Source organism: Perissodus microlepis, chromosome 7 (assembly GCF_051167445.1).
Source record: "Perissodus microlepis isolate ML-2025 ecotype Zambia chromosome 7, ASM5116744v1, whole genome shotgun sequence".
NCBI lineage: Eukaryota > Metazoa > Chordata > Actinopteri > Cichliformes > Cichlidae > Perissodus > Perissodus microlepis.
The window spans coordinates 23332708-23355675 of record NC_140467.1 but is presented as its reverse complement, the minus strand read 5'-3'; the positions used below and the strand labels follow the sequence as shown (position 1 = coordinate 23355675).

Sequence of the window (22968 nt, the reverse complement as noted above, 5' to 3'; positions counted from 1 at the left end):
TAACCTCAGGCACAGACAATGCAAGAATCAGCCAATATACCTGTTCAATTAAATATTGATGTTTCAACAAATTTAAGCATGTTACCTATAAATCATTTAAATTATATGTACATATGTCAAAGATATTCAGAAAACATGCTTTTGCATTTTAGGGTTTTGAATACAATTTCTTCTACCTAGAGAGTAAATCTTAAATGTAAATGAAATTGAGATTCACAGGAAGTTTAAAATGCAAATTTCCTGCTACAGTTAATTTAACACTTTTTCACCAAACACATCAGAGATAAACTTGTTGTTGCTGCACAGAGATGCACTGGGCTTGTGCTGGGGGACAATGCCCCAGTCTCTGTGTTCTACCATCCTCTCCCTGCTATGATGATGTACTGTTAGACAATTGTAAATTTGTAGACTTGCAGAGTTACAACTTAAAATATATTTATATATTTATATTATTTTTCTGTTTTTTGGGGTTTTTCTTTTTTTTGGTTGTAGCTTTTTAACAATCCCTGTGTGGCTAAATAATGTAATGATTTGCATGTTTACCTAACAAGTCAAGGACAAGGCACGACTCCACTGGGGTTCATGAAGGGGATCTGGCTTTCTCCATAACTCTAATATGATAACCTAATACTTTTTCTGTCAGTGTTATTCAAGACAATAATGTACATCCAGCTTGGAACATGATTTAGCTTAGGTCTTAGGTCTGTTTCAATAGGACAGTGGCCCTGTGCCCAAAAAAAGGCCCACAAAGAAACGGCTTCCAAGTTTGGTGTGGAAAAACCTGACAGAGTGAAAGATGAAAACCCCTGACCTAACTCCATCCAGCATCTCTGGAGCTTATTTCTCCAGTGTTGTGGCTCAATCCCTGCAGCTGTGTTCTAAGATGTGCTAGAAGTAGAAAACAGGCTTTAAAAGCAGCAGATTCATGGCAGCCGGTTTAGAATGAGTTATTTAGTCTTGCGTGGCTGTAATGTTTGTTTGTTTGCCCACATACTTTTGTGATGCAATATTATAGAGATGTTAGCAGCATTAAGCAGCTCATCAGTGGTTCCTTTTTTTATATTAATTTTAGGTTTAAAAATGACTTAAAACATATTAAAACAATGAACCACTGTTAAGTTAACATAACTTCATTCCTCAGATGTAACTGCTGAACAATACTGTTTAAAGTGTGAATCCAGGTCTGCCTCGGTCAGCATAATTATGTGCTTGCTTACTGTAAATTAACTTGAATACATTTAAGAGAGTGAACTCCAGTCTCACAAGCTTTGCTCAACACTTTATTTGTTTTCCAAGTAACCATGGAAATGGTGTGCCAGGCTCTTGGAGAAAAACAGCCTATGGGTAACACTGGAGGCATTAGACCTTATTTACAGAGACAGAGATACAAATAAATACTAGAGAGGGTTTGCAGGGCACTGCTGCTGGAAATGATTTTTCTGTTCAGCTCTCACTCCAGCTTCATTCTTACTGTATGTATTTCTTTCCACAAAAGTAATCCCAACTGGCTGGTTTCTGCACTGCACATCAATGAAACCAGTCACCGAGTATCTACTGTGAATCATTACACAATTAGATTTGCTATGACTCAATATCACAAGTATAAAAGAACAAGCAGCCCACTGTTAGGTTCTGACTTTCATGGGGAAGCACATGCTAGTGATCACTTTATCCATGCTTGTAAAACTGTAGGTAATAAAACATAAACAAATGCACAACGGATTATATTAAATTTTAATGTGCACAGCGTGATATGGTACAGTAAAAGCAAGGAAGAAAAAAAATCATTTCTTATACAAAAATATCACCTTCAGAGCTTTAAAAAAAACATCTCGATTTGATATTATCATCCCTGTGAAAAAACAGCAGGTAGACTAAAGGTGATATAGTCAAAGCGAGCTTAGTGTCTCAGTTAAACACAACCCTCTCTCCACCCCATTCTCACCCATCCACAAATTCACCCATCCTGGGGTGGGAGGTGTCATTTTAATGCTATTTAGCATCGTGTCCACAGTCAAGAAGCAAGGCCACATAACAAAACTGTAGACAAAAAAACAAAAAAAAAAGCAAACCGAAATGGGGAGTGGGCACATTTCACCAAACATTGTCTTTATTCCAATGCATTAACCTAAGTACCACAATATGTGAACATCTCCACACGAGCTCCTCACTGCACAGCGTTAATCTCCAGTGTGCAAAATTAACTGCTTGCACTCTGCTGTATTAGGAAATGGAGGAACATGGAGACTTTCATTAGTGCTGTTCACTACCAATACTTTTCTATAGATTAGTGCACTGGAATCATTTTGGAAGTCTTGTCTTATGAATAAACACCCACACAGTACATACAGGATATCAAAACAATGGCACTGTAATCAAGCCTCCTCAAGTTCTTCATTTTCATAGTGTAGAGGAAAAAAAAATCTCATTCACTATGGAGCTATGATGATAAAACGTGGAGCCTGAATGAAAAAAAAAGAGTCTAAATTTGTCTTACAAAAAAAACCAACAAAAGAGTAAAAAATCAAATCAGGTTCTGTAAGATTCAGACATTCTCTGTCAGACTTGAGAAAATTCATTTGAGGCAGAGGCGAAGCAAAAAGCTGGTGTAGAGAGCGAGTGAGCGAAGATGCAGATAGCTTCAGTCAGGCTGTGTCACGGGCGCGGTGGACGGTGAGCTGCTGGCATGGCGGTGCAGGTACATGCAGAAATGAGGGCAGGTTCAGTGTGTCAGACTGCTGGAAAGCAGGGCAAAGAGGGGAGGGGTGGGAGGTCACTTTAGTGGGCGTGTGGGGCAGAGGGAGGGGTGCTTCTGTGCTGCTGGCTCCGTGTGGTTGTTCTTTTTTGCTGAGTCAGACAGAATTTGGCAGCGTTCACTCGTTCTCCCTGTTTGAACCTATGCAACCCCAGCATCCCCCCCCCCTCCCGACAATCCTACTCTGCCCTACGGCTCCAAAAAACAAACACGAGCGTGAGAGGTTACAGCAGATGCTGACGTCCCCTCTTCGCACGGATCGATCCGTTTGAAAGGCTCTCTACAAAGAGTAAGAATGGAAGGAATTTACATGATGTAGCAAAATTAATAACAACATATGGAGCTTGGCTGCCTGCTTGACAAACTTAACAGTGAGAAATAAAAAAAAAATACTAACGTAAACAGAAAAAGAAAAAACAGGAGAAAACAGCTGTTAGAAAAAGGTGGGGTTAGGTGCCATGTCACAGCACCCCTTTACCTCTAAACAACCACCCAGCCCCCACCCCACTCTGGAAAAGTCTCAACACATTTTCCATTTATTTTCTTCGTCTTCTTTTGTTTTTTTTTTTGGTTGTTGTTCTGACTCCCCTCCCATCTCCATTGCGCCGCCCCGCCCCATTCTTCTGGCCCTCTTTTGAATCCTCCTCCTGATTTGGAATGCTACACCTCCTTGGTCATCCTGACTCGGATGCTGCTCAGGCACTTGCCCATGGCCTCGAAGAACGGGTCGCAAAAGGTGTGCACGCAGATAGAGAAGACGCGGCTGACGCAGTGGATCTCGATCAGGTAGCTCTTGACACACGGCACCACGGCCCAGATGTGCAGGAAGGACAGGATGGCAAAGAAAATTCCCCAGATCAACGCCAAGGGGATGCCCACCAGTGCCGTCAGCAGGCGGTAGCACCAGTACTTGGTGACAGTGAAGGTTGTGAAGCTGGCTTTCCACACACCGTCGAAACTGTAGGTCCCTGCGGGTTCTGCAATCACATCTTCAAATTCAACCTAAGGAAGATGAAAGTGGACGAGTTACAAATTGCTGGTAAAAACTTTGTATGAGAATACAAAGCTTTCGGTGAACTATCCCTGTGTGAAAAAGGGAATTTTAAGACACAGAAAAACATATCAGCACCACATTCAGCTGAAACTCAACACTCTGACTTGTTAAATACCTTCATCCCCTGCCAACAGAGTTTCACAAGAGTTCTGATATGGCGCAAATGAAACCACTATGGAAACTTTATCGCTGTCAAATCCGAGCTCATTATTTCCACACAAATCAACTTCCCTCCCTGTTAATATGTCAGCTTCGCAGAGTTGGAGGGTGGGATTCTTGACAAGATTTATACCTCTCCTAGCAGCGACTGGTACGCAATCCAGCATCTGCCCCACCCAATACACTGACTGCACAAATGCTATCTCTGGTATCAGCTTCAATTTCTGAAAATCAGCCCAGGGGCTTTTTTTCTCCCGTGCCTCCTACATTGGAAATGACCGGACACACAGAAAAAATAGGAAATGTTACTGGTAGATGAACTGTTGGGCTGTTGGGCTTCTGCTACATCCTCCATCTCCTGTTAGGTTTCTTTTTAATAGGAAACTCAATGCAAGTGTGCACAGGCTGATTGCTGGTGTTTAAAGAATGGAGGGAAAAGTGGCATCTCAGTGCTTATTCAACCTACCTTCCTCTCCCAGTCAGCCTCTTCCTAGGCCTCTGAGCCCCAAATCAATATTTATTTTACAGTTACTTGGAGACTGTGTCATGTCAAAGTAGTTGGGCTACTGAGGGCTAATAGCTGCAATACCAATAAGTCAAGCAGATAATATCTAGTGTTACACTAACAATGAAATGGAAAAGTGAAGTGCTTCATTCCTAGGAGATGCACCATCTGGAAGATGTGACTCCTGCTTACACAAACTGTCTGACCTTGACCACTTTCAGATCTTACTAAAAAGTGATACAGATTTTCTGCAGTGTATTTATTACTGTATAGGGATATTTATTGATAATAGCAATAGTATATGTAACTGCCCTTAATCCAGAGCTGACAATATATAACCTTCTGGTATTTTTTAGATTTAAAAAAATACATATAGAAAGTTAGAGAGCTATACTGGTATAAGCTAAATAAATAATGCATTTCTTTGTCTCCTGTTTAAAGTAGCATGAAATAGAAATTTAGATCTAAAAAATAGCTCTCCTGCAACTCCTTCCTTCTATTTTCTACCAGTCAACTTGAAAATATTTATCCTCAAAAATCTTTTTAATATTTTCACTTTGCTTTTAATCTTTCCTTTTCTTGCCATTATTGTGTTACATGTAATGTAAATTTGCAGACTGTCAGTAATTGGTTAAGATTTGCCAATATAATAAGAATGTTCCAAGTGGTTTAATATTACGTAATATTTTGTATTACAAATAATGTGGTAACAGCAACCAAAGTGCAACTTTTATATAAAATCTGGAATAAATAAACTGGATTGAAGATTCTAATTTTGCAACAGCATCCATACATCAGAAATCTGTAATATAACGCACAGCTCCAAATCACATACCAGTCACTGAAGTTCATAACAGTGAGTGTCTTAGGACTTCATGCCATGCTGTTATTCTTTATGTTGGGGTGAATGTAATATTTTTTACAGTCCTAGCAAAAGGACTCCTCACATCCAGCCTTTTTTTCTTGCCTTGAAACATCAGCTTGTAAGTCCAATTCTTCTATCCTGAAAGCAGCACAAAGCGTCTCTCACAACACCAACTGGCGAAGCTCACTACAGCCTTATAACATAAAACTGACTGCAGCCACAAAACCAGCCCGCCATCCATTTAATTTTTCCACAGCTACAAATTTTAAAGTGGGCCAACTCGGCGCCAGTTTCCAGAACTTTGAGACTAAATGAGAGCCTTCTTCAGAGAGGCACAAACAACCACAGCAGGGTGGTGGGGAGTTCCTGACATAAAACGGTGCTCTTTGGTGTTTTTCCTGGGTTTTTTCTTCGTCTTTTTTTTTAAGTATTGTTATTCATTTGCGATTCTGAGGAAAGTTATCATTACTACCTTTGCTGTAATTCAGGAGAGGCTTCCTTTGTAAGCCACTCAAGTGTTAAGTGGGATTTTGGCAAGAATGCTGTTTGAATTCCGACTGTCCAAAAGTGATATGGGCATCCCTTATAGAAAACATCTGTTATCCAGTTATGTTAGGCAGTTTAAGCTAATTATTTACATGTTTAAAGTAGGATTAGGGCCTAACAGTTCCTGAATGAAGAACATTAGTTCAATAAGCAAATAAGCAAATCACATTAAGAAAATATCACTTTTGCGCTAAATAAAAAAGGGGACCTCCATTGAGAAGTTTGATATGAAACAATAGCGTCTCGAGGCCAGCGTGTGACCAGTCAGCAAGGCAACTGTATTATTGAGTAAATAAGGTCATGTTCTATTTCTGGAGATCTGTCTTAAGGCTGTCGACTATGCTTGAATAGACAAAGTGGGCTCCAGGAGAAGAAAGTCAGAGTGTAGTGCTCTACAGAACTATTTGGAGGGTTTTAGTGGTCAGTGTGTTTGGTTTTAGGTGGCAGAACACAATGATTTACACACGACTTGTTTTGGATCAAAACACAAGCTTATACCACAATATAAAAGTGTCTTGGAATGATTATTGCTATTATTTGGCGCCACACGAGTAAAAATAAAACGGAATCTTTTGCATGTATTTATTGTCATAGCTCTACATGCTGTGTTAGATTTGCATGCTATTTGCACGGAAACAAATCTACACTAAGTTTGAAAAGGTTTTAATAGCGCCTGTTGTCTCAGCCCACAGCGGAGTGCATAGGCTAATAAAAAGCACAGACATTATCAAAGCAGGACATGTGAGCTTTACATACAACAAGATCCCATACCCAGAGGCATCTGTAATCAACTAAAAATCCCAGAATGAGGCAGATAAGTAAAAATACCACTAAGAGTGGACCAAAAATAGACTTTGCAGTCCTAGTGGGAGTGTTTCATTCCTTTCAGTTTTACCATAGAGACTTCAGATCTGCTGCCAGAGCTCAAACTTTTCACAACTCCCTCTAAAAAACTTTCTGCACTGGGGGCATTTTCAGTCTTCTTGCTGCTGGGCCTAAGCTCCTCCTCTCTCCCATATAAAATCCCACAACTCCTCCAGATGGAAAAAAAAAATCATTGCAGGAGAAACTCCAAACGCATGGCAGTAATGGAACTTGTTTGATGTGGCCAGGTGATTGAGGCCAGCTGCAGCAGCAACAGGAGTGCACCTTTGATTATAAGAATGCAGTGTTGTGTGTTTGTGTCTGTGTGCTATCTAAGCAGTGTGTTTGAATGCGTGCTTCACAGATTTATATGGTAGTCCGACATTTGAGGGTTGCGTGTGGTCATGGTGGATTGCAGAGCGAGCTTCGCTGGAAGGGATTCCCTGCTTGTGTGTTTCATCGGGGCATACTGAATGCACACTTCCACTTGGCTGAGCTGTTTCACTGACCTCAAAGCACCTCAGAGCTGCTGTATACAGCACACTGTACAAACTTATCAGTGTTTACTCTCAAAATCCAGAGGGAGGCGATGAGTACCTAAGGGCCTCTCGTTATAAAGTATACCCAGAGGCTTCTCTGTTGGGACTTATTAACTCAATATGAAAGTTTTTTTTAAGTATAATTTATTACAAAGAAGGATTCTGATACTGTCTCTAAGTCGCAAGAAGACAAGGTATTAAGTATTACTATCAGTTTACTTTGTATTATTAGTAAACATCTATTACTACCAAAAGATGTTTACTACTGCTAGTTAAAAGCTGAAGGTTTCAGGCGTCTTGCTGCCTATAGCATGTTCATTTTTACAGTGTATGCACATGTGTTGTCAGGTCATTTCAGCAGCAGTCTGTTGGCTTGATTAGCGAGGGGTGGGACAATCGTGAAGCTGCATTCTATTCTGAGACTGGAAGGAGAGTCTGACTCACTGTCACAATGGAGGAGAGCAGGGAGAGAGCAGCCAGAGAGTGGTGGAAGAAGTTGGGATAGAAGCAGCAAACAGGAAAACTAGAGAATGAGAGTCTTTTTCTTTCCAAACCCAGCAACAAATATTTTGAAAGTGTTTTCATACAAACATGTGAATTCATCGTATTCATAGCACATTTTATATAGACTTGTGCGTCATATGGGAAAAATGCACAAACTGGCAGTGACACACATGCCTCTCAGACAGTGATAAACTCCATAAAACGAAGTGTTTTCAAATATTTAACGAGAAATAGAAGACAAAATGTACTTTTTCAGGCAGGTTGTATGTGAAATGAGTGTCATGTAATAACAGAAAATTAAACAAGCACAACATTTTTAATGCATTCCTTGTATATGTGTATTATGGTTGTTTTAATCAAAATGCTCTGTCAGTATGTTTTCATCAGTCAATTTGGCAGGGGATGAAACTTTACCACATTTATATATTTTTTAAAGAGAAAGGTTATATTCAGTAGTTATGGTCCGATTAGTTAAATCAGCAGCGACGGGCACTCATTTCTACTGAAAACCTTGTATTTGCCAACAAAAAGAAACAAATGGACTCACTCCTCTGACGCAACTATAGGCATGCGGGGAGGAAACGGAGGGGGCAGTGGCAGAATGGGAGGAAAGAAGGGAGGATAAGGAGTGGTGAGGGATCCCCTCATACTAATCGCCCACTTGGGTGTTTCCCTGTTTTAACAAGGCAGAGTTCAGGCATTTCAAAGATCTGACCCTTCCTGAACACGCAGGGAGCTGCTTGACCCCACTCTGATGTAACCAGATGCACCAGCTGGAGAGGAGCACAGCCGGGCGCACACGGCTGCTGCTCCTCTCTCCCACACAGATGAATCAGGTGGCTTGCAGCGCACCACTCCTTTGCCGCTATAACATCTCTCCCTGTGCTTTTAACAAAAATAAGTACTGAGTATTTATCCGACGAGACTTCTCTATTATGGACAGAATTCTACTTTCCCATTAGACAGGCGTGTGCAGCGAGGACTGTGGGAAATGCGTGTTCCAACAACAGGAAATAGGTTATGTTTCCTCTGTTGGAGCGAAGTTGGGACGTTCACGTTTCAAGCCCACTCCACACAAGGGGACTGCATGCCATTGTATCGCTGCAGCTCAATGATCTTTAATACGTTTGCAAAGCTTCTTCCTAATAGGGGAAGACACTGAGTGGTAACACTTACACGGCGCATAGCAAAGGTGCGCAAAACTGCATGCGTGTCCGACGCGCAGATAACTTGTTTGACAGCTCATAGAAATAAAATGGACATCGTTTATCAGAGATTATTTCAGTTTACAGCGCCTGTCATACAGGTAAACCCTGTGTAAACTCGGGAACAGGTGGTTTCGGTTGCCATGGACGAAAAACATAAAGTTCAGAAGTTACCAGTCTCTGAAGTTTAACTCACCTTAACAACGTCGTCGTTTATGTGTTTGGGATCCCGGTTGACCAGGTCGATCTCTTTGGTGTGGACATCCTCCATCGTTTTCTCGTTCAGACTGTCGTTGTCCATGTCTTTGTTGTTGGGTTTATATATGTTCCCTTGTTTTCGGATAAACGGCGAATGCAGAAACTCCTGCAAGGAGCCGGGGGAGACAGAAGGAGAAGAGGGTGAAGAGGAGAAGGAATAGTGTGTAGCGCGCTGAGAGAGAGAGCGACTGGAGCTGCAAGTTACCAGGCTTCCCCACAAACAGGGATGGGTTTAAGTGAATAGAAAGTAAAGTACCACACCCCTTCATCCAGCCGCAAGGGGTCCTCACCACCCAGACACTAATCCAGTATGTTAACATGACATACAGTTGATTCAACGTGTAGTCTACCCATGGCAATGGAAACACACAAAAGTGCAAAGGCGTTACTTTTAAATATGAACGAATCTCCAATTAATACTCTTCCTACACCAAAAATATATATTTAGAAAGTAAAGAAAATCACGAATTCAGTTATATTTGCAATGTCATTTGTAATATGTTCACATTACGTATGCAAAAACTTACTGGACCTGTGTTTTTTTTATCATTTAAAAATGCGTAAAGACCCCTTTGGCTTCTATGATCCTCCTCAATCCTACGAGTCAAGCACCTTATGTTATTACGCACACCACACGACTTCAGTTGGCATTAAAGGACAGGGGAGATTTGTGACTGAAATTCAGAATTTTACGGTAAAAAAAATGGATTTGTTTCCCCCTTGTTTAACGCATGGAAATGTACAGTTTAAATGTTTGTGCGTAAATAATCGGTTACTGTGCTGAAAGAGGACTTACAGGTAAAATCCTCACACCCACATTCTAATGTAAACTGCATCGACCTTCGCATTCTCTTAGCCTGTGTGGGAGAAGTGCTCATGACTGGGTGCCAGAGCGCAAGATAAGGACTGAAACATAGCGCACTCATTTTCCCCTCGTGAACGCATTTTTTTCTTTCTTTCTTTTTTTTTTTTTGAGAGGGGGGGGGGGGGGGGGATAATCAGCTTCTGTAAGACAAGTAAATGTCAGCTACTAACAAACAACCACAAATTAAAAGAACTATAGCTGAGAGCTATACTGTACCTCTTCTGTCTCGCCGTCCTTCAGTCCTCCTGTCATGCTGTCCTCACGTTTGGAGAGATTAGCACGTTGAAACAGACAAAAAAAAAGATAATATAGGAAGCAGAGAGGGAGGCGTGGATGCAAACTGGGAGGACGGGGTCTTTCTCTCAGAGTCCTGTATAGTGAAGTTATTCCTGCCCTTTTTGTTGGACGTGACTAAAATTCAGTGGACAAGCGCGTACGGGGAAACCTCCAGTGTTTCCTCGGATACCGCAGAGCGCAGCTGGGGAGTCACCAGTGAGCAGACAGGAGAGCCACCCTGGAACCTGCTCGGCTGGAGGAGAGACTGACGTGATCTCAGACTGAAAGGGTGTTTGTAGCCGGCATGGAATTTCTTATTTAGGGATCACAGCAGAGTATAATACGTTTTTTGTTCAGTGAAACGTGGGAGTTAATTGAACCTGGCAAGGTGTGGACACTTGCCATACCTTAGCCTACGGGGAAAAATCCAAGTGGTTATAATGGATAGAGGGAAGAAAGAAATATGTAGTTCAGCTATTTCAGCACATCTAAAGTCACGCCCGTCATCAGCTGCTTCATAAGATCACATTTATATTTTGGTTAGTGAACCCAGTTTTTCAAGGTGTCAGCTTCTTCAGGTTGTGAAGTCGTGCTGGCCACTCTGGTCTGTTTACATTCTTGTGTCAGCTCATCGTGGAGAGACGCCAGCTGGCACCTTGCTGTTTTCAGCCAGAGGGACTGCGATAGAAACAAATTTTAGGTGCGTCTCACTGGCGTGTCAATAAAAGAAACGGGTTGGCACAATGATGAAGTTGTTTTTACATTTTTCAAAGCTCTCATTTGCTTTTAGTTTTAGAGCAACATGCACAGAGATGTCAGCTCTTGCCTTCCTCAGTGTGAAAGCTTATCTCAGTTCAAGGAAGAGTAACTCCTCTTTGCTGTTTATTTTGAGGAGCACCTTATTTCTTATTAACTCTGGGCTATTCATTTACTATCTTTATCCTGTAATTATTCTGTTATTTAATTTAAACACTTTGCTATCTACTCTATCTCCAGGAACTTAATTTCAATTGTTTATTGATGATTGTAGCGCAAATAAACTATTACAAACAAAACTGGTGTGCATTTGTTTGTGATAGCAACACGAATGAACTTAAGGAGCAAGAAAGAAAATAATACAAATTAATAAAAATTAAAACCATTTTTAATTCATTGAAAGTTATCTATAAACAAGGGAGGCAAAAATGATTAAAGTAGATGAGTAATTGGGAAAAATGGATGAATATTTTCTCGTAATTAAACAATTTTATTAATAACAGTAATAGCTAATAGTATCTCCACACAGTGGAAGTAGGTAAAGTGATGAATGATTAAAACTAAAGGCTAAAAGCTATTGATGAATTATTACAAGACCTAACCATTACTGAAAAATTATTAGTTGAACATAATAGCTGAGAAAATATTGCTGTGTGGCTTTATTGCTGAGAATCATAACACGAGGAATGAACAAAGGGAGAAACCTAACTTTGAGACACAGGAGAAAGAAACACACAGTTTGGCAGAAGACAAAGGGAAAGCCAGGCAACATACACACCAGGTAATTACGGAGATAGGAAACACCAGGGAACATCTAAGGAGACAATGGGAAGCTTAACTAACACAACCTACAGGAGATGAGTGACTATCAGAATAAAGCAGGAAGCAATAAACACTGAGACCAACAGGAGATAACTGCAGAGACATGACTGACTGAGGAGAAAGGGAACACAAAAGATGATAACAAAAGATGACATAATCTTATGAGAAACACAGACTGGAAAGAAAGGGAAACTAAGAAGCACAAGGAAACATTATGCTGAAAGGACTGGATGCAGAGCTAGAACAAAAACCGTATCTCAAAATCCAAAACAAAACAAGCTCACAGAAAACTCAAAACATGCCAAAACTCAAAACGCTAGAACCATGACAAATATATACTGTAAACTGAAAATATTTCAGAAATGTTTAAAATGCATTTAGAGGTTAAATAGTATAAGCATATGTCTAAATTGTTGAAAAGGCTAAAAGTAATGCATAAATGCTCAAATCTGTATGGAAGTGAATAAATAGCTTTGACCAAACTCACCAGTGACAATTTGATTGTTTTACTCAACATTTCAATAAGCAGGTGTATAAAATTCTTCAATAAATTCAAGTGGAATGAGTTCAAGTGGACACGTTTGAACATGGCGCCATGTAGGGATACAGGACTGTGTTGGTTCCAGTTTAATACAATTACAGTAAAATGCAGACGTATAATGTCATACAAGACACCAAATAAAATTATTTTTAAAAACCTGAAGCACTAATGTTTCTTTGGCGCATAATGTTAAGATAAAAGAGTGCACCAATGAAGGTTTTGTAGACTTCAGTTGTTTGCATTTTGCTTCATTGTCTCTGCAAAAGAACAAGTCTAGTGTAGGCATCATTTTTCTTCTTGCTTTCATTTATTATGAAGTACTGTAATGCTTTTTCTTTTTCTTTTTTAGAAAGCTATTCTATGAATAAACACCTGGTTAGCCTCCTTGAGTTCACTGGGTGTGGCACTGAAGTGAGATCAAAAATAACCAAATGAGCACCTGCTTCAAACAAAGATGTTACTTTGCTGAAGCCTGGAAGACAAGCTTACACCAACTGCTACTAACACTGTGGAAAATATTAGCAAATTTAAATAACATTTATGCAAATGAGATTGCACATTGTGCGCTAGCATGACTTTGTTTATGTAAGTTGAGGTGCAAAAAACATTGTGAACTGTGGCAAATTTCAGATGATGCAGTTTAAGTTGATGCTGAGAATATTAAAAACACTTAATTGCCACTCAGAACACTGAGAAGACAGAATCTCAAACAACTCATCCAGCACCAGTGCCAGAGGGAAAAAGTCATGAGGATATGGAATAGCAACTGGATTCATTACACATTAGTGTCAATTGCTTAGAAATTACAAGCAAACTTATTATAATTTGCATTTGCGCAAAATTAAGTGGAAACAATACTAATAGAAATTCTTGAGTATCAGGACGGAGTTAACTGTGATAGGAGAATAAACATAGCCATAAGGGTATCAGGTCAATGCAGGATCATTTTTTTAATTATTGCTTTTTTAAACATATATGAAATGAAATTTTTACATTGCATGATATGCATAGGGCAGCAACAGCAGTGTGGTGCTTAGCACCATTACCTCAGAGCAAGAAGATCCTGGGTTCAAATCCAACAGCCAGGTGGGGCTTTTCTGTGTGCAGTATGCATGTTCAACTCCATATGTCCCTGTGGATTTTCTTCTGGGTGCTCTAGCTTCCTTCCAGAGTCCAAACAAATGCAATAAGTGGTTGTAGTTGCGAATATGAGCATAAGTGCTTATCTATCTTTACACTGCTTATGTTCTGGGTTGATTTAATCCACAAAGAACAAGAGTTGGAGGTCAAAAGGTCAAAGCGAAGAAACTCTTTGGCTTGTTTTAGGCACTGGTTGCTGGAACACACCAGAAAACAATTTCACTGCATTCAGACGTTCCTTTAATTTCCTTGTAGTTATACAATAATACAGCGTTCTGTTTCAGGCTGGGCTGTGATTGGCTAGCTGAAGCAATTTACCAGACAAAAAGAGAAATGCCAGACACAACAGCTCAACTTGCACCTCAAAATATTTTATAATTTGAAAACTCAGCTTTAGATGGACAGAGTTCAAGAGAGAACTGTGTTTGAGTCTCTTCATTTGGTCAAAGGGGAACATCATGAATGTCTGGATAAGAGAACACTCTTCATAAAACAAACAAACAAAAAACTTCTGTGTAGCATTATGAGTGTTAATGCCACGCAGGCGTGCAAATTTAACAGCTAAAGCCTCAGGTCATGTTCCATCAATGCACAGCTCATCTTTGTATAGGAAAGTGTGTTATGAAATCTCAGCAAAGTGATTTATGAGACTATTTTGGCACTCACCTGCACATCACAACCACACTCATCTACTGTGACAGAAAGAAGAAACCACACACAGAAGAATTACCTTAAGGAAAAAAAAGATCTTTATTTTTGTCATGAAGGACATATTTATTGTTAAAATAAGAGTTTCATTCCAAAATGTGTCAATGTTGTGTAAAACAGTAACCAGAAAAATTTAAATCAAACTTATAAAAGTAGCATCATTACTGTTAAAAGTAAAGTAGTTTAAGTAGTTTTAGTTTAGTGACAAGTGAATACCTTACAGTGTAATAACCTTTTTGTCTTTCATGAATATATAGCCTGCGCTAGAATAAAAAGCCCAGATAAAATGTTGTGGTTTCATGCTGCTGCTGCACACAACTGTCTTCCACCTTCAGTTGTACAACTCTACTTTAATGGTCATCCAAGAGCTGACCACAAAGCCCAACAAAATGCATTGAAACAAAGCATTGCATCATACAGCGTTCAGCTTTTTGATTTAAATGTTCAGCAGGTTAGCCAGCAGTGCAACAACCAGTACATGCCAATGTAGCTTTTATTTCAACTGATTCATCTTCCTTGAAAAATCTGAATTATGATCTACTATAAACTTAATTGCACTGAACAAGTTTAACTTTTGTTGTGTGTCCATTTCGGATGAACCCATTTTACTATCTCCAACAAGAGACTACAACGTTAGCGACTAGCTTCTAATGAAACTATAGCATCTACTTAAAAATTCTGATATTGGTTACAAGACTACAAAGGACTACAGAAACTCAAATATGTGGAAATGTTGGTCAGTGTCACCTGGATGTAGCATCTGTTTATAACATGAGCCACAACAGTGAGATAATACAGTATGTGAGAGGTATACAGCCGTTTTAGCTTGCTGTCAAGTTTTTCAGACTTCAAACAGTAAAAGCAACTAACCAAGCAACAACATACACATTCTCATCCCGAGGCACCAAACAGGAGGTATAGCTGGAAATGTATACCCATCACTCACTGCTTGGTAGTGTAAGATTATAAACTAAAGCTCTGAAGATCAGTCCAAATGGCAGCAAATAACCTAGCGTTTCCTTAGTTGGAATCCTAATCAGGTATTTTTATGAGAGCTGATGCAAAACCTTAAAGGCTATTTTGAATTTTCAGTGTGATAATCCATCCATCCATCCACTGCAGGGTGGAAAGGTTCTGGAGTCTATCCCAGCTGTCATAGAGTGGGAGGCAGAGTACATCCTATAAATCACCAGTCCACCCCAGAGCTAGCACAGAGACATACAGTCATCCAGGCGTATTCAAACCTACAACCAATCTAGAACCACTAAGCAACTCATCATGCATGTCTTTGGGCTGTGGGAGGATGCCGGGCACCTGGAGAGAACCCACGCAGGCACAAAGAGATCATGCAAACTGCATACAGAAAGGCCACAGCTGGCCAGCAAATTCATATCTCTTGCAGCGATGCAACAGTGCCAGCCACTGTGCTTCCCTGTATGTTGTTACAAAAGTAGTCACAGATTTCTAAAGAAGAGGAAATGTAACAACTATCTCATTACTGGAATGAACATATGTTGTTCAGTTCTGTCAGTGGCTTTGACAGAAATAATGTCTTTTGACGGTCTGGGAATGAGAAGGGATGTGCGGACTATACCAAAGTTTGGTTTTAGACCGTGAGTGTCTAAGGTGGGTTTGCACTTGACAGAAGTGCACAGTGAAAACAGTACAAAAGCAAACAGACATATAAGCATGTACCTGACACGCAGACCTGACTGCTGCACTGATGCTCTCAATAACACATTTTAAACTTTGGACTGTGCAGATCATTGCAAGTAGGAGCTGTGCAAGCTTATATTTCAAATTAAACATTTATCAAAACCACTCCAAAATGGTATAAATCATGTCATTTTTTAAATGAATTCCAGCTGTAGAAGTATTCCAAATCCCAGCTCACTAAGCTGCTGTGCTGCAGTAAACAGAGCTTATCCAAAATGCATGTACCACAGTCTCACTCAGCTCAACCAAGGCTTCAGTCGAATGAAATACGGAACTCCTTCATTACACTGTAGTAAAGTCTTTTGATGTCAGTGACTGTCAATCAAGAACTAGTTGTCCCATAAATAATAAATTAGAAAGGCCCCTCTAAAATGATCTACAATCCTGTTTATATAACATAATTAAATAACTGTATGCTCCATACATAAGCAAATGCCCATTATTATTGCTGATACAGTAAAATAAGGCTGCAAATGTGCAACAAGCTGCTTCATAGCGCTTAATATTCCAATAAACTGCTCTTGAGCAAACTATTCGGTTCATTACATTAAACTTCCAGCTGAATGCTTAATAATATACACAATATATATAGATAAAAAAGCAAAAATATTACATCTCTTAGCAAGTCAGCAATATGTTAGGTTGAACAGCAACAATTTTCACAACTCTGCCACCCACACAAGAATGGAATGACAAACATTTTTTGGTCACAATCAGCAAAACAACTCCATTTTGGGTGGTGCACACAAGCTGTCTGCAAATATATGAGGGTTTCATTAGATGACTGCATGTGCAGATTTGCTTATTTGCAAGTCATGTTATTTGCATTGTGTCTTTGCTTGATACACTGAAAAGGGTTAGTGAAATATGTTCATAGCATATCTTAAATTTCTAATTTTCTAATGTTTTAACCTTGTTTCACTCAGACTGAACACAGGTGTGTTTTTGCTGTTTCAAACCATTCATTTGATGTGTTCTGAGAAAAAGCAGATCAGATTATATGTTTGACAAACTTAGCCCTCATGGCCAAATTTTTCCAAAAAAAAATCTACAGAATATTACTTTGCAATAACATCCACCAGGATATCATATTTCACTTAGAGCTGATGTATCCTACTCGCTTCAGTCACTCTTTCGTCACTGACTCCAGTCCCCCCGGCACATTTCTTTCTCCCCAGGGACAGAAGTTTCAGTTTTCTGTAGCCTTGACTTGAATGGAGGACAAGATTTTCCCCATACTGTGGAAAAGCGGTGTTACGAGAATGTCCGTCAGACTCCTCCACACAATGTGGATAGACGGTAAGAGCATCATGAAGCTCTGGATCATAGGCATCACCACCCTGGAGGAAGAAGGTCAGAGGGTCACTTTTCTAGGCATGGAGGTTTCATCACAGATTTCTATTTTAAACTAATGTCTGGTATTTGTGTTGCCAGAACAGTTGCTCTTGTTATTGTCTCATCTGTTAAAAAAGTTTATAGGTCCTGTCTAGAAAAAGATGAAAGATGGTCATCATACTGCATTTTGAAGTTTGTTTCAGTGTATTGTGAAGCTATTTCCTCCCTTGGAATAACACCCCCTGTGTATGGTCTCCCACCCAAACATTCCTGATACACTGCCCTGTTCTAGTGATGCCTACCTGTGCCTGACTTTCTCTTAAGCTTATAAGCCCCAAGAGAGCTCAGTTAGGTGAAAGGTCATGTAAAAATTACTCTACAGTGCTCCGTGCACATCTAAAGAATGTCCCACTCTGCTCTGAAAACAGGCTCCAAATGCTGCTAGAGCACCCTCTAACTGACATGGGACATAGGACATTTTTTCCATCACTACTAGGGGAACTCAATGTTCCTCACAACTTTCCATAAGGTGTTCATTACTCCACATAAAACGTTGTTTCATCAAATATACTCTTTGGGTTTTGGTTGAAGCTCATGAGCGCTAAAAACCTAGCAGCACCTGGGTGCTGCAGACATATAGAGCTGACATAAGCATGACATAATTTTCCAAATATAAGAACAAATTGCTGACATAATGTTTCAATGCCACACTGGATATGATGTTGACTGTAAAAATAACCCGTGTCAATGTTTGCCTAAAGAGCAGAACAAATATAGTGGAAAGCCGCAGGAGTTCATAATGTTGATGCGATGATCTAAACAAGGTAAACAGAATAAGGTAATAATTAACGTAACACTCTTGGAAATGTTGATATTTTGCATACTAGTTAATCTTTATGAATTAAGATGTCTTCTCTACAAATATTCTACTAATCTACTGTAAGTTCACTGCTTCTCAACATTAACTTGTTACAGTGGGATCATTTGTGTGTTCACATATTGTTGTCTGAAAATACTGTTTAGCACAACATCGGGACCTTGCTGCCTGAGAACAACTCCTTACCAGATGTGAACACAGCTGAGCACTCCAAACACTATCCCGAGGATGAAAGCCACGGGCACAGCAAGCAGAGTAGTCAACAGGCGGTAAAAACCGAATTTGACCAGCTCAAAGGTGGCGTGGCTTCCAATCCACACTCTGTCAAAACTGTGTGTGGAAATGGGCTCCGCGATGACATCTTCAAAGCCCACCTGTTAGGTCACAAAAGTCATAGGGCAAGCAATAAAAACATAATCAGTAAACCGAGGCAGGAAAGTGTTTGAATGTGATGGATTAATGCGCAGGCAGCGACTTCCAGGTATTCATACTGCAGATTAACAATCTTGCTGGACTACAAAAAACATCCAATAATAGTGCAATAGGCTATACAAATAATTCATCTGGACAGCCTTCACCTTTTGTAGTTTCAATTTCAAAGTATCACCCAACACATCGCATAGACTTTACCTTCAGATGTGGGTTGATATCGTTTGGATCTCTGTCGGGTGACGCTGTATACACTTTCCCCTTGTTCGATAGAATGGGCTCTATCGATCTGTTGAACTCATCTTCGTCCATAATTATGCTGGTATCCAATTTCTCCTTCTCTAAACCCATTTTGTCGAGTCAGGCCGGGAGACGGTGCAGGGAGAGCGGCTGGTGACGGTGCGCTGTGCGCTGTGCGCCGGACTCAGTGGCACCCCGCCCCGTAGGGAAGTCAGCGCAGCGTGGAGCAGAGGAGACACAACAAGCCCAAAGTCACTTCCCTGGAGCATTTCAACATTTTAGCAATGAGAGACGCCACTGTGCACTTTACTGGACTTGTATCATGAGCCATTGAGTCCCAACAGTCCTCAGGGTTAATTACTGGCTAAACAAACTAGCCTTTTATAGACATGTGATTGAGTGCGATTATTACACAGCCTGCAAGGCTTTTCTTCTCACAGCCCCAAAACTAATATTTATATATATAAAAGGTTTGTTATTTGTGAAGTTTTTCTAAAACAAACAGCGACGCTTTGGGAAATGCACCCACCTACATTCCATGTCTGCTTTGCTCCAGGCCTTTTATTTTGGAAAGGTACACCGAGATGTTTATTGCCACAATAATTTGTAATGTACAAAGCCTGGTTATTATTGTTGAGCACAATGTTCCACCTGTTGAGCTGATTTACCACATATTTTCTCTTTTGGTTTTTGGTCTGCATAGATTTATTGCCCTCTGACTCTTTCATGCTCTGAACCCACCAGCCAACATTGTTAGAATAACTGCAGGTCTTCAGATGTCTAAAGAGGAACAACAACAGGAAGACATTCTCCTCAGGCTGTTGGAGAAGAATTCGCTTCTGAAGACAAAAGTTTTACAACTTCAGAAAGTTGGTTAGGGGTTAACTTTGAGTCATTTTGTGATGCTGCTAAACTGCAGTTAAAATATGAAGATATGGTTATCGAATCATAATAGGACAAGAGGGTGGTAGTAGCTCAAGAAGGAAAACAAGTCATCTACTAATTGTATGGTTGGTGGTTCAATCCCTGGCTGCTCTAGTCTGCATGCCAAACAGCTTTAACCAAGTTGCTCTCCAATGCGTCCATCAGTGTATGAATGTGTGTGAATATTAGTTAGAAAGCACTTGCATTAAAGAGACAAATTGACCAAAGCAGAAAAGTGCAGTCTGTTTACACACTTGTGTTTTCAGGAGTTAGTAAACATGACAGTTTTCTTAAACAGTTCGGTGTGTTCAGTTTGTCATATCTTCAACCGTGAAAATATCTGAATGTTTGGGAAAAGAAACATTTAAACCCAACTAAATTTTAATATTCAGGATACGAAAGACATGAAATTACGCTACTGTATCAGTGGTAGCATTGTACATCTACCAATGAGCTTTCAGCAGAAACTGAGACAGATTTGATTGTTTAATCTCTCCTATGCACTTATCTCTAAAAAAAAAAGATGCTCTAAGTATTTTTCTTTTCCAAGGATGCAATCAGCTAAAATCCTGTAAGAACAAGATTATTACTAGTGCCTTCTAAACTGCTAGAGAAAACAAAACATGCTCTGGAGTGGGCTGGGAAAAAAATACAGAAAAATGTGTTATTTACCAATAAATGTCAGACAGTAGTGGCGATAATAGAAAGGTATATTATATACAGGTATATATAGAAGACAAACTGAAGACAGAATGATACCAAAGTGTATTAAAGCCAAACCCAAAGTAAACCACAGTGTTGGCAATATTGAAGTTTGGTAGTGTTTTGTGTCCTACTGAGTCTTATACCTGCAATGAATCGACACCACTCTTACCAAAGAGAAGTGGAACTTTTTTGTCCAAATACCTACTCCACCCTCTTCTTTGTTGTGGGAAAGGGATTACTATTGCAGGAGTCACTTGATGACCAAAGAAGACTAAAGAGTGCTGACTGTGGTGGACTCTCCTCTACAGTCACTTAACCGCAGCCTTAGTTAACAAACCAAAGATTTCTGAAGGTCATTGGAAAATTGACGGATCATGCTGTGATAGCATGGATTATGTGATTTTAAAGGGGTAAACAAAAGAAATAGAAATTATTGCATATATGTTCAATGTGATAGTATATGAAGGATAGGTATGCTGTAGTTTTTGCAAACAGGAACAAAACACATTACAATATAAATAAGGACAAAAGGTCAACATAAGCTGCCTCAAACACAGGTGATGCACACCAGCCTTAACAAATAAAGGATGGGCTATTCCTAACTCCCAAACAGCTCTCTGCTTCTGTTAGCCTAGGAGAGGATGCAATCACATGACTGAACAAGGAATGCTGGGTAATGAAGTTTCATTAACATAACAGGTACTTTTCTACATCAGTTGCAGGACTGTTGGGAGAGGGACAGTGTCCAACAGTCCTGCAATGAGACATTCCTGTGTGATTGATGATGCTGCTCAACAGTCCTGGGTCTTCTTCTCTGTATTTTTTTTTTTTTATAGTTGAGGAAAGTATCAGCACCCGAACTCTTCTACTATGAAACAATGCTGTTGTAAGAGATGCAGAATGGAGTTTAACATTGTGTTGTTGAAAAAGATGTTGTCTGGAAGGGAGTATATGTTGCTCTAAAACCTGTATGACTTTTCAGATGTTCAAGCTTCCAATTCCAATTCCATAGGAACTAGTGCCATCAGAGATACAGCCTTTATAGTGAAAACAGCCTTTAACCAGTGAAAACAAGTTGGATGGTCTGTTTCCTTTTAGACAAAGTTTTCTGGAAGTGTTCTGAAGCCCTCGCACTGATTTCATACTAGTTTTCTATTTTCTGTTGTGAATAAAAATGGGTTAATGAAATTTACAAATCATTGCATACTGTTTTTATTTACAATTTACACACTTTACACACATTTTACCTACTTCTTTGAAAATGGGGCTGTACTACAGTAGAAATCTAAACTGTTGACTGCCTGCACTTTGCATCTCATTTGTTAATGGGCAGGTGCTGGATCCTGCCTATTGGTGGGCAAACTAAACAACAACATGCCTTGTTTGGAGACCTTGGACTGGAATTTAAACAGAGGGACAAAAAAAATCTAGGTCATGACAGTGTCAGACAGCAAAGCAGAAACACATCAGGCAAAACAGAGGGATGCTGAGCATTCACAGCAATCAAAGTGACCCCTGGCTCTGGGCACTGTGACAATACAACAACACAATCCTACTGGATTAACACACAGTGGACAGTTTTGACAGACAAGCATTCAGCAAGGGGAGGGGCTGGCTAGGTGGAGGGCAAAGCAGGATGGGAGGACAGTGTTGACATGAGAGTATGTGAGTTTATGAAAGAGTAGCAGAGGAAGCTATTATCTTTGGTTTGTATTACAGTTTGGATACCAATGGTATGATGATACTGTAACAAGACTTTTATGCAGCAGCCTAATAAGGATGCAAATGTTCTGTCCAAGAGCAAGATATTATAAATATTGGCTCAATTGTTCAAACGTTCTAATGATTGTGTGATGACTTTTTAAAATATTTGCTTTGTGCCAGCATGATGTCCAACTCATAAAATTGTGTGCCACTGAATATGGCAAAACTAAGTCAATTGAAGATAACAGAGAACCTTTCTCTGATGGCAAGCTCTGGCTAAAATGTCATAGAATTTTGTTATTATATTGTTATCGGTAAATTATATATGAATTGCTACACATATTGCCTTTGTTTTTTGCTCACTAAAATTATTTCAAGCATTATTGTGCTTTACATTACTGAACTCAAACATGCTCTATTTCTAATTCCAGCTCAGCAATTTTGCTGTAAACAAGTAAAAACTACTCATGTCTTTATGTCTGGCTACAGTTTCTGTCGTGGTTCTCGACCTCCACCGTGACACACCTGGAAACAATTGGCCAGTGTTGGGGAGTAACGGAATACATGTACCGCCGTTACGTGTTTAAAATACAAAATATGAGTAACTGTATTCTGTTACAGTTACCGTTTAAAAAGGTGGTATTTAGAATACAGTTACTTTGTTGAAATAAATGGA

General features: G+C 39.7%; 2 protein-coding genes across 2 annotated transcripts; both read right to left on the bottom strand.

Moving 5' to 3' along the window:
* Positions 1–1720: 1720 nt before the first annotated feature.
* Positions 1721–10658, bottom strand: cav1 (caveolin 1). The gene is made up of 3 exons (XM_084934258.1): positions 10336–10658; positions 9193–9360; positions 1721–3757 (listed from the first exon to the last, which is right to left on the bottom strand). The coding sequence occupies exons 1-3, from the start codon at positions 10369–10371 to the stop codon at positions 3416–3418; spliced, it is 546 nt and encodes a 181-aa protein (XP_084790384.1). The 5' UTR covers positions 10372–10658; the 3' UTR covers positions 1721–3415.
* A 3727-nt stretch (positions 10659–14385) lies between these two features.
* cav2 (caveolin 2) lies at positions 14386–19352 on the bottom strand. Its single transcript, XM_084934256.1, has 3 exons — positions 18921–19352; positions 18477–18664; positions 14386–17418 (listed from the first exon to the last, which is right to left on the bottom strand). The coding sequence occupies exons 1-3, from the start codon at positions 19068–19070 to the stop codon at positions 17268–17270; spliced, it is 489 nt and encodes a 162-aa protein (XP_084790382.1). The 5' UTR covers positions 19071–19352; the 3' UTR covers positions 14386–17267.
* Between the last annotated feature and the right edge of the window lie 3616 nt (positions 19353–22968).

Excerpts from the sequence above, each read along its gene's own strand:
- cav1 (XM_084934258.1), bottom strand. The coding sequence starts at position 10,371 with ATGACAGGAGGACTGAAGGACGGCGAGACAGAAGAG. Across the intron at positions 9,361-10,335 it reads AGGACGGCGAGACAGAAGAG|GAGTTTCTGCATTCGCCGTT; the intron begins GTACAGTATAGC and ends GGCTCCTTGCAG. Across the intron at positions 3,758-9,192 it reads TAAACGACGACGTTGTTAAG|GTTGAATTTGAAGATGTGAT; the intron begins GTGAGTTAAACT and ends CATCTTCCTTAG.
- cav2 (XM_084934256.1), bottom strand. The coding sequence starts at position 19,070 with ATGGGTTTAGAGAAGGAGAAATTGGATACCAGCATAATTATGGACGAA. Across the intron at positions 18,665-18,920 it reads ATATCAACCCACATCTGAAG|GTGGGCTTTGAAGATGTCAT; the intron begins GTAAAGTCTATG and ends GTGACCTAACAG. Across the intron at positions 17,419-18,476 it reads CTCAGCTGTGTTCACATCTG|GGTGGTGATGCCTATGATCC; the intron begins GTAAGGAGTTGT and ends TTCTTCCTCCAG.